Source organism: Euprymna scolopes, chromosome 18 (genome assembly GCF_053919585.1).
Source record: "Euprymna scolopes isolate OS-2025 chromosome 18, ASM5391958v1, whole genome shotgun sequence".
NCBI classification, from domain to species: Eukaryota; Metazoa; Mollusca; class Cephalopoda; order Sepiida; family Sepiolidae; genus Euprymna; species Euprymna scolopes.
Genome location: NC_136499.1, coordinates 111,953,563 through 111,965,370, shown reverse-complemented (window position 1 = coordinate 111,965,370; position 11,808 = coordinate 111,953,563). Strand labels below are relative to the sequence as shown.

General features: G+C 33.5%; 1 protein-coding gene across 1 annotated transcript in view; it reads right to left on the bottom strand.

Annotated features, from left to right (window-relative positions):
- Positions 1 to 3,554: 3,554 nt before the first annotated feature.
- The window catches only part of LOC145297767 (proton myo-inositol cotransporter-like), a 48,013-nt gene continuing 39,759 nt past the window's right edge, over positions 3,555 to 11,808 (bottom strand). The window contains exons 8-9 of the mRNA XM_080144010.1: positions 7,600 to 7,752; positions 3,555 to 3,874 (exon numbers count right to left, since the gene is read on the bottom strand). Coding sequence (XP_080000136.1) covers positions 3,699 to 3,874; positions 7,600 to 7,752 — 329 coding nt within the window. The 3' untranslated portion in view covers positions 3,555 to 3,698. The remainder of the gene's footprint in view (positions 3,875 to 7,599; positions 7,753 to 11,808) is intronic.

Sequence of the window (11,808 nt, the reverse complement as noted above, 5' to 3'; positions counted from 1 at the left end):
ATCAAAATAATCCGATGAAAGGAGGAACAGGTGATTTTGACTAAAGTTAACACCTTACACAGCCTAACATCACAAGTGCTTGTAATAAATTTTATTACCGCACAAACAGAAAGGTCTGGCATATAAAATTCACAATAGATTCTTTGATATGATAGGGAGTTGTTAGAGATGAATATTTCTGTTTAAAGCACAATTAAACCATGATACTTGACTTTTTTGTTTTAAACTTAAATTCAAGCCATTAGCACTGCACAAGCAGAAAGGCCAAGTATATAAAATCAACTAGATTCTTTGATATGATAGGGGCACGTTTGAAATGAATGTTTCTGTTTAGAGCACTATTGAACTATGATACTTGACTTTTGCATTTTAAACTTTAATTCAAACCATTCTATATAAGTGGCTATATGTCTGTTGGTCTGTCTGTCTCCATATTTTCAAACTCCATCTCCTCCGAAACTAAAAGTCGCAGGGGCCTCAAATGATTGGATTTTTACGGTCTGTTCTTTTATGGGTCTTTTGTCAGTTAAAAAATTTTTTTTGTAAAAGGTCAAAAATGGGTCAAAATTGAAAAAAAATCGTTAAACATTTTTGTACATTTATCTAAGTTTATTTTTAATCGGTTAAGATGCATGTCACACGTTGGTACAGTGATAACGTCACCAGCTTTGGATGCTACAGTTTCGGTTTCGATTCTAGGTGATGGCACTCAAATACTTTTTTTTTTTACTTTTGAAATCTGGACAAATTAAAATATCATATTTAAGCGTATTTTACGCCCCTCCCTCTGCTAGTAATTTTATAAAAATCAAAAGTAAATCCTTTACAGTGCAATACAGGCTGCAGGGAGCCATGTGAAACTTCCTTCCGATGCACCACGATTGTTCCCCAACTAGAGCAGCCAATCAATAGAGTCGAAGTCAAATCAGCTGAAACATTGTGAGAATTACATCCGCGATGAGATTAGGGTGATGTTTCAATATAGCCAACAAATCACAAAAAAAGTGAAGAACTAAACACACAAATAAATGTTACCAAAGGCAAACTAAGTTACTCATCTACCTACCTGGACAAGCTTTTTGTTTTAACTTATTTTAAAGTGTTTTTTTTTTTTTTTTTTTTTAAATAAAAAGTAGTGTAAATAAAGCGCGTCAAGTTAGTACAAAAAAGAAAAAAAATGGTGGTCTCTTTCGAGTCATAGTCAAGCCTTGATAATCACTTAAAAATCAAAACTTAAACAATACTGATAGAAACATCCAATAAATGTTACCAATTGGGCGAATATGTAACGTTTTACCAGTATTTTGTTTAATTTTCGATTTTTGAGTAATTATGGCACAAATGAAATCATTGTTTTTCATTCTAACCTGACATGCTTTATATTAATTTTATTTTTATATTAAAAAAAGAAAACACTTTAAAATAAGTTAAAACACAAAAGATTTATCCAGATAGGTAGAAGAGTGGCTTAGTTTGCCTTTGGTAACATTTATTTGTTGTATTTTTTTTTTTTTTTCACCTCTTGTTTCGTGCTGGCTATTCTAGAAAATCATTGAGATAAGTCGTCTGAATAATCCAAAATTATCAATACTTATTTATAAAAATCGTTCAATCGTTAAATAAAAATTTTTCAAGTAAATATAAGAATCTGTTATTTAACAAAATGTTCCTCATTGCTACTGTTATATAAAACGAACTTTGTGTGTCTGCGTGTCAATTTTCTATGGACTCAAAAACGGCTAGATCGATTTTTATGAAATTTCACACAAAGGTACTTTATGTACTGGTCTTAGGTTTTGTATCGGAATGTCTTCAATAAGTATCGATAATCAAAATAATCTGATGAAAAAAAGAACAGTCGATTTTGACCAAAGTTAACACCTTTACACAACCTAACATCACAAGTGCATTTGAGAAGTTTTATTACCACACAAGCTGAAAGGCCTAACATATAAAATCAACAGTAGGTTCTTTGATATGGCAGGGGCACATTCGAAATGAATATTTCTGTTTAAAGCACAATTTTGCAATGATACTTGACTTTCATTTTAAATTTACATTCAAGCCATTATGCATGAAAGTCTTTATTTATCCAATCAACTCTAGTGTTCTGACTTCCTTACTCCTCCCACACGTCTCATCATCCCTCAGACTCCCTGCCTTCCCTGAATCCCTTATGCCACTCAAAAACTGATGCTCAACTTATGCAAAAGTAGTCTGAAACTTTCCAAACGTTTTTGCGGCATTTTTTTTTTTAAAAACAAAATTTTATTGCATATCGTTCTTGTAAATTGTCCTCACCCCCAGATTACATTTTTGAAATTCATCCAGCTGTGACAATAAGGCTTTAGTAGGGTGGATTCCAATTCCTGCTGTAGCTGTTCATTTGAACCTGAAATCATAAAAATTAGGCAGTCATCTCATAGGATGACTGACACTAACATACCGAATTTTCAAGAGTCTACAACAATTTTAAATGCATATACAAAGAAAGTCTGAAAAATTATTGTAGGAAACATATATTATTTATTTGTACTTTTTGTCGGATACTTAAAATTTTGTAGACCTTATTTACAGGTTTATGTTTTTATTGAAAATTTATTCAAATTTTCAATAAAAAGATTTTTCTATTATATATATATATATATATATATATATATATATATATCTATATAAACATGTAAAAGATGTAAAAAAAAAAAAAAAAATTGTGGAAGATGATCTTTAGATTTTATTTTTACAGGTTATTTAAAATCAATAAATATTTATTTTATTATAACTAGCAACAGTGGAAGATTTTGTTTTTAAACAAAATAAATTAAAAATAACAATTAAAATAATCGATTCCAATACCCCAAAAAGTTCTGATTTTTCCGACTCTAAATTCCAATTCAGATTAATCGTCCCAACACTTATGTATTTTTTTCTTCTATGTAAGATAATGCTTATTCTTTTAAGGAATCCTGCAGTGTGCTTTCTAAAATTGCACACATACATATACAAGAAAACAATATTTTAAATTTCAATGATCAAGTCTTTATTCATATTTTTTTTATTTATTTGCTGAATTTGAAAATAATTCAATCTAACATGAAACTTGTTCCACGCATGAATAAACAAGTGGGAATAAAAACATAATTATTTTTATTTTGTTCAATGCAGCTCATCGGAAGATCATCAGATCACTTCCAGAGAAAAATTAAATAAAACCAATTCAAACGGCTAAAGAATCCCCCCCCCACCACCACCACCATCTCTCGTAGTAACATGGACATTTCCCATTCTGAGGCCCTTCTTCCCTCCCGGTTCAGAAGCACTTTGGCTCCAGTTGAAACCATTTAACCGCTTGAGAACAGAAATAGGGGCAATCAAACATTGCTATGACAAGATGGGTTTACAAAATGGACCCAACCATCTGCGGACGTAGAGATGAAGAGTGTATGATGCAACACTGCCTTGTCTGCCCTCTACTGCAGCTTAGATCTTGCAGAATAGAAAAACTTTTGCAAAGGACTGTAAAAAGTGTGAAACTGTTGTATGAGCAAATATATGCAAAGGATGTAAAGACTGGCTTTATTTTATATATTAGATATATTTTTGGATGAATGCTTGAAATGATTTATAAAATTTGTACATTAAATATAAATTCCATGATTTAAAAAAAATATAAATTAAAATTTTAGAATCTGCATTCGATGTTACGTGGTTTCATGAACTAAATTTTTGTATTTTCCTCTTTGATAAAATGAACAAAGGGAACGGTTTTGGAAGAGAGTTTCGACTTCTTCAAGTTGAAGACCTTTCGTTTCTGGTAGACACATAGCCAATAGGATAAGCCCCAGGATAGCAATGATGGCAAAAAGTAAAAATGTTCCTGTAAAGAAAAAAAAAAAAAAAATGCAAATAGAAATTGAAAATATTTCTTAACAAATAATTTAATATATAAACAGCTATACGTCTGTCTGTCTGTCTCCATATTTTCAAACTATCTCCTCCAAAACTAAAAGTTGCAAATGATCGGATTTTTTACGGACCGTTCTTTTATGGGTTTTTAGCTGGTTAAAATAGTTTTTAGGGAGTCAAAAATGAGTCAAAATTGAAAAAACATAGTTAAGCATTTTTTACATTCATCTTAGTTTATTTTTAATTATATCATATGCATGTCAGGTTGGTACAGTGGTAACGTCACCAGCTTTGAATGCTACAGTTTTGGTTTCGATTCTAGCTGATGGCACTTAAATACTTTTTTTTTTTTTTTTACTTTTGAAATCACGACTGTATAATAATATATACAAAATCTAGACAAATTAAAATATATTCAAGCATATTTTATGCCCGCAGCACACAGTCTTAATACAACAACATGGGCCATATTTTATTCTTTCCTTCTAGTCTGATACTATCCGAAATTTATAAGAAACATTAAGTTTTAAAAAGGAAAATTTGAATAACTTCTTTTTTTTAATCTTTGCATTTAAATCTCTAAATACTTAATTATAGAGTTGTTATTTTCTTTTATAAATTTTTTGATTATCATAAAAACCCATGTAATAATCATTTTTATGAAATTTCATACAAAGGTACTTTATGCGCTTGGCAGTGTTCTTAGATGGGTTTCATATTGGAATGTCTTCGATAAGTATGGATAATCAAAATAATCCGATGAAAGGAGGAACAGGTGATTTTGACTAAAGTTAACACCTTACACAGCCTAACATCACAAGTGCTTGTAATAAATTTTATTACCGCACAAACAGAAAGGTCTGGCATATAAAATTCACAATAGATTCTTTGATATGATAGGGAGATGTTAGAGATGAATATTTCTGTTTAAAGCACAATTAAACCATGATACTTGACTTTTTTGTTTTAAACTTAAATTCAAGCCATTAGCACTGCACAAGCAGAAAGGCCAAGTATATAAAATCAACTAGATTCTTTGATATGATAGGGGCACGTTTGAAATGAATGTTTCTGTTTAGAGCACTATTGAACTATGATACTTGACTTTTGCATTTTAAACTTTAATTCAAACCATTCTATATAAGTGGCTATATGTCTGTTGGTCTGTCTGTCTCCATATTTTCAAACTCCATCTCCTCCGAAACTAAAAGTCGCAGGGGCCTCAAATGATTGGATTTTTACGGTCTGTTCTTTTATGGGTCTTTTGTCAGTTGAAATAATTTTTTTTGTAAAAGGTCAAAAATGGGTCAAAATTGAAAAAAAATCGTTAAACATTTTTGTACATTTATCTAAGTTTATTTTTAATCGGTTAAGATGCATGTCACACGTTGGTACAGTGATAACGTCACCAGCTTTGGATGCTACAGTTTCGGTTTCGATTCTAGGTGATGGCACTCAAATACTTTTTTTTTTTACTTTTGAAATCTGGACAAATTAAAATATCATATTTAAGCGTATTTTACGCCCCTCCCTCTGCTAGTAATTTTATAAAAATCAAAAGTAAATCCTTTACAGTGCAATACAGGCTGCAGGGAGCCATGTGAAACTTCCTTCCGATGCACCACGATTGTTCCCCAACTAGAGCAGCCAATCAATAGAGTCGAAGTCAAATCAGCTGAAACATTGTGAGAATTACATCCACGATGAGATTAGGGTGATGTTTCAATATAGCCAACAAATCACAAAAAAGTGAAGAACTAAACACACAAATAAATGTTACCAAAGGCAAACTAAGTTACTCTTCTACCTACCTGGACAAGCTTTTTGTTTTAACTTATTTTAAAGTGTTTTTTTTTTTACTTTAAAATAAAAAGTAGTGTAAATAAAGCGCGTCAAGTTAGTACAAAAAAGAAAAAAAATGGTGGTCTCTTTCGAGTCATAGTCAAGCCTTGATAATCACTTAAAAATCAAAACTTAAACAATACTGATAGAAACATCCAATAAATGTTACCAATTGGGCGAATATGTAACGTTTTACCAGTATTTTGTTTAATTTTCGATTTTTGAGTAATTATGGCACAAATGAAATCATTGTTTTTCATTCTAACCCGACATGCTTTATATTAATTTTATTTTTATATTAAAAAAAGAAAACACTTTAAAATAAGTTAAAACACAAAAGATTTATCCAGATAGATAGAAGAGTGGCTTAGTTTGCCTTTGGTAACATTTATTTGTTGTATTTTTTTTTTTTTTTCACCTCTTGTTTCGTGCTGGCTATTCTAGAAAATCATTGAGATAAGTCGTCTGAATAATCCAAAATTATCAATACTTATTTATAAAAATCGTTCAATCGTTAAATAAAAATTTTTCAAGTAAATATAAGAATCTGTTATTTAACAAAATGTTCCTCATTGCTACTGTTATATAAAACGAACTTTGTGTGTCTGTGTGTCAATTTTCTATGGACTCAAAAACGGCTAGATCGATTTTTATGAAATTTCACACAAAGGTACTTTATGTACTGGTCTTAGGTTTTGTATCGGAATGTCTTCAATAAGTATCGATAATCAAAATAATCTGATGAAAAAAAGAACAGTCGATTTTGACCAAAGTTAACACCTTTACACAACCTAACATCACAAGTGCATTTGAGAAGTTTTATTACCACACAAGCTGAAAGGCCTAACATATAAAATCAACAGTAGGTTCTTTGATATGACAGGGGCACATTCGAAATGAATATTTCTGTTTAAAGCACAATTTTGCAATGATACTTGACTTTCATTTTAAATTTACATTCAAGCCATTATCACTGCACAAGCAGAAAGGCCAGGCATATAAAATCAACATGATAACAGTGTGTTCGAAATGAATGTTTCTGTTTAGAGCACAATTGAAGCATGAAACTTGACTTTTGCCTTTTAAACTTTTTATCAAGTCATTGTATATAAAAATATTTGGCACTTGTGCAGTTTAATCAAGACATTAAAAAACTGAAAATATCGAAAAAAAAAGTTATATTGTACGTATCCGTTTTGAACTGAAGATCTCTGAAAAAAATTTCACTTAATTTGATTGAGTATTTTTTTGGGGTTTTTTTTTTTTTTAGTGGAAAAACATGTTTTTATGATAGCACGTTGAAGGTAGACATCTTTGAATTTTTTTAATTTTTGTTTGGATATTTAGAACACTCCATGGGGAGATAACTCAATTCAAAGTGCTGACACCCCCTCCCCATCTTTAATAACTAGCTTTTCTTCCTAAAAATCGAACCTTTTGCTCGGTATCATAACAAATTGTTCTTTCCCTGTAAAAAAAAAAAAAAAAAAAAATATTTGATGAAATTCAGTGAAATTTTTTTTTTTCGGAGAACTTCGTTCCATAACGGATATGTACAATATAACCTTTTCTCGATATTTTCATTTTTTAAACTGTACAAGTACCAAATATTTTTATAAAATCAACAGTAGGTTCTCTACAGTGCAATGTAGACTACAGTCTGCATGTGAAACTTCCTCCATGTGTATCAGGATGGGTATCCAATCAATTGATTTGGTTGAAAAATGGGCTATTTCATCGCTTTCAATGACAACAAAGTTCATTGAGCATCATTCAATCCCGGGCAACATCGGGTCACCCTGCCAGTAAAATAATATTCTGAGCTAAATTATAGTAAGGATTCGGGTTATTTACCTGATCTTGAGAGTTCTTGTGTGAGTGTGAGAAAAGTCATCGAAACAAACAAGTTACAAATCCAATTCACGGCAGTGGCCACAGAATTTGCCGTTCCTCTTGCCCACATTGGATAAATTTCAGAGTTCACTGTCCATGGCATTGGTCCCATTCCTGATGAAAAAAAAAAAAAAAATATCGACAATAAACAATGCTAAATTATGAATGCTAAATGGCCAATTCTTTTTTCTTGTGAACTAGCCTGGGTGCCCGGCATTGCCCGGTGTGTGGAGGTGTGTGTAAAGGTGTTGGTTGTGAAAAAAATTGCGAGCGCAAAAGAAATTAGGAGTATTAGGCAAGCTTGAACCTGTACCGCGCAGAAGGAAAAGGATGTGAAAAAAAACGGTTTTATTGATGCGATTGTGACATCATGGGTCGTTGAAACAACATCTTCATTGACGCGAGGTTTGAATGTCAACGAAAAAGTGATCCTCCTTGTAAAAAAAAACGGCTGCAAACATGTAATTATTGATCATTTTTACTGGAAATAGATATGATACATAACTACAGGTGTAAAAGGTTTCAAAATGGTTCATGAAAAAGAAAAGAAAAAATAAATTCACAAAAAAAATGGTTGAAAACACGAAAATATAGTAAAATCACGAACAGGAACAACTAATGAACAAGTAAGGAACAACTAATGAACAAGTATAAGTTAAAATTTGAAATTAATGTTTTTCATATTTATTTTAAAAATCATCTTGTTAGTGCTCTGTGAAAAACCTTTGCCCTGCTCTGGGGTTCCATGTTGTCCTGAAGTTTCGGAAACCTTGTTCTAACCTAAACTCATTATAACACGGCATACAAAATCGTAATGATAACAGTTTCTTTTGTACATACAATCCCTTTCATAATGATTAGTTGTGAGTCAGTTGGCTAAAACAGGCATATCCAAACTCATGTAGAAATAAACCAGTCAACTAGAACACTACAGTGCATATGCAGCTTTACCTAATTTACGCTCAAAACAAAAAACACTCATCTAGCTACGACCACTATCTGTGTTTAGATTTAGGCACAGATATATAGAAATTGATAATTCCCTCTTATTCTTTATCTGTGCCAAAGTCAAACCATGAACAAAACTTATTTTCTAGAACTGCAGCCCCATGGAACCTTGTTCCGCTGGCCTGTTTTCCAGCTTACTACAACATGGTCATCTTCAAGTCCAATGTAGACAAGCACTTGTTGAACTGTCCTCTTAAATGATCAAATTATAACCAATTTTTACCACAAACAATCACTATGCTATTGTCTCAGTGACCACCATACACTCATTAACTTTCATTCCTGAGTGGCCTTTGGGCCTTGGTAAATAAAGACTCCCTTGAAAAAAAAAAAAAAAAAGAAAAGAAATTACTATTTCTTATTGAGATGCAGACATGACAAGATATTGAATCCAGCATTTAGACAAGAAGTGACTAGTTCATCTGTCCCAGAGATCAACTCAAACCAGAACCCCCCGCCCCTCCTTCTGCCTGTCTTCCTCTGAACATGTACATGTGACATATATCAATTTGACCACTTGAGATTTATCAGCTGCTGATCTATGGGCATAAAAACTGACTGGCCAGGGTGTCAGATATCTGGAGTTGACATAATTTCTATAGAATCTGAAGTAGCTCACAATCTAAGCATGGGACCTCATCTTTGAGAAGCAATTTTTTTTTTTTTTTTTTTTTTCAAAATAGCATGTCATTTTCTGAGCGTTCAAATCTAGAATAAAATATCTCCAATTTGCATTGCTGCCTCACTCGATAGAAATCATTGTTGTACATGCTTACACAATAAATCCAAGACCGGCAATCATTTCTACAACTCTATGTATCTACCTTACGTTCCTTTGTAGAAAAGATGTTCGTAGTTTATTTAATAAAATAGAAACAGCACTAACCTTTTTTTATTATCATATTTTCACCCCAAACAAGGCACGTTGCCACTTTGATGTAAGGGGCTACTATCAGGGACCTAAGCTACAGGAGTACTATGTAGGGAGTTGGGCAGCAAGAGGTCGGTTCAAGTTACACTTGAACTTCTGCGTGTCAGTACAGTTGAGGAAGCAGGGACCCAGAAGGGAATTTCAAAGTCTAGCGGTTCTGGGAAAGAAACTACTTGATTAGAAGGCTCTCTTACATCTAGGGATCTCTACTGTGAAGGGATGGGATTTAGCTACTTGTCGGGGGTATTTACGTCGTGGAGTACAAGTGCTTGCAGAACAGGCAGAGAGATGCAACATTTTATCGATGGGACAGGGGCTGAAGTTTAGATGACAGTTCAGGATCTATCAGATTGGCAACTCTCTTTTGAACCTTGTCTAGAAGCGAGAAACTAGTAGCAGATGCACCAGCTCAAATATGACAACAATACTCCATACATGGGCGAATGGTGGCCTTATAGAAGTACAGGATACTTTCAGGTGTTAATAGCTTTCTAGCACGGTAGAGAGAACCTACCTTCTTCGCAGCAGTCCTGGCAATACTCTCAATGTAATTGTTCCAACTCATGTTTCCTGTGAACATTAGGCCGAGGAGTTTAAAAGATGTGCTTTCAGATAAAGAGTCTTTGGCCATTGCTATTGGTGGTAGAGAAGGTTTCTTGTAATTATTGAAGGAAACAAGTTTAGTCTTGGCAGCATTGAATGTGACCGTCCATTTTTGTCCCCATTCCACTACAGATCGGAGGTCATCCTCTAGTGTTTCTGCCATTTAGATATGTGTTCATTTGTTTTCCTGTCATGTCTGTTTATAGAGCGTGGTGTCATCAGCATATATACCCATCTCACAGATACCTTATGCGAGTTTAACCAGCTTCCTCCAATCTATAGTCTCCCCTAGCTAAACTTTCACAAAAAACACTCCACTAGCTATAATCACTATCAACAATTTTCCCCACTCTCCATCCGTGCCTAAATCTAAACGCAGATTCCATGAACAAAGCTTCCTTCCTGTTCCACTGGCTTATTTCCCAGCCGATTACAATATGGTAGCCTTCAAGTCCAATGTAAACAAGTTCTTGTTGAGCTGTCACCTTAAATAATCCAAATTCTAACAGATTTACACCATTAACAATTACTGTACTACCACCTTACATCTAGTAACCTTTATCCTCAAGTGGCCTTTGTGCTTTGATAAGCGATGACTCCTTATCTTCTAGTTGTTGTTTCACAACATTTGGGCCAACTATTCCTTTGGCCTTCATCAAGTGGTTAACCACAACTGAATAGAAATGTCGAATCCCCTAACTGCATCCTCAGCAAATACTGCCTTCCATAGTTGCTGTTGTCACACCACGTTTTGGCCAACTAATCCTCTGGCCTTCTTTGGGTAGGACTGAAACCGCTATCTTCAGACAATGCTCACAGGGAACTGTAGAGATTCAACGTCTCTATCCACTGCGCCAAGGGGTCCTTTGGCGCCTGTGGCACAGTGGATAGAGACGTTAGTGGATAGAGACGTTAAACAGTTGACAAAGGCCAGAGGAAGAGTTGGCCAAAACGTTGTGAATATAATAGCCCGCAATAAATAAATAAATAATACTAATTAATCATTTTAATAAGAACATTAATTAAGGAATGATTCCTTTATAAACAAGCCGCACGTGCGTGGTTCCCCTCTTGTTCTGCTTGTGAGATAACAACACTAAAAATAGTGAAGAAATGATGAATGTGAGAAGTGTGAAGGGCCAACGTTGCCTTCACATTTTCGCCAAGTTTCAGAAAAATCTAATGGATGGGGCAAAAGTTATGGGGTAAAAAGTGTCATTTTTTTGCAATTTTGGGGCATTTGTGACCCCTTTTGAATTCCTGGAAATGTTGAATCCCTATGAAAATAGACAAATAATGCAGTTTCACACCTTAAGACGTATATTTGAATTTAGCACCATGGAAAACTACTATATAGACATACATATCAAGTTCTTGAGTAATATGAAAAAAGAGCTCCAAAAAGGCATGTTTTTTAGCCCTAAAAGTCCCAGAGGGATACGAACCATATGGAATTTATATTAAGAACAATTTGGCCAAATTTCAGGAAAATATAATGGATGCATCAAATGCTATGGTCATTTTTGGCCATTTTGGGGCATTTTTGACCTCTTTTGAGCTCCTGGGGACACCGATTCCCTGTGTAAATGGATAATGGTGCCGTTTCAGACCTTAACACATATATATTT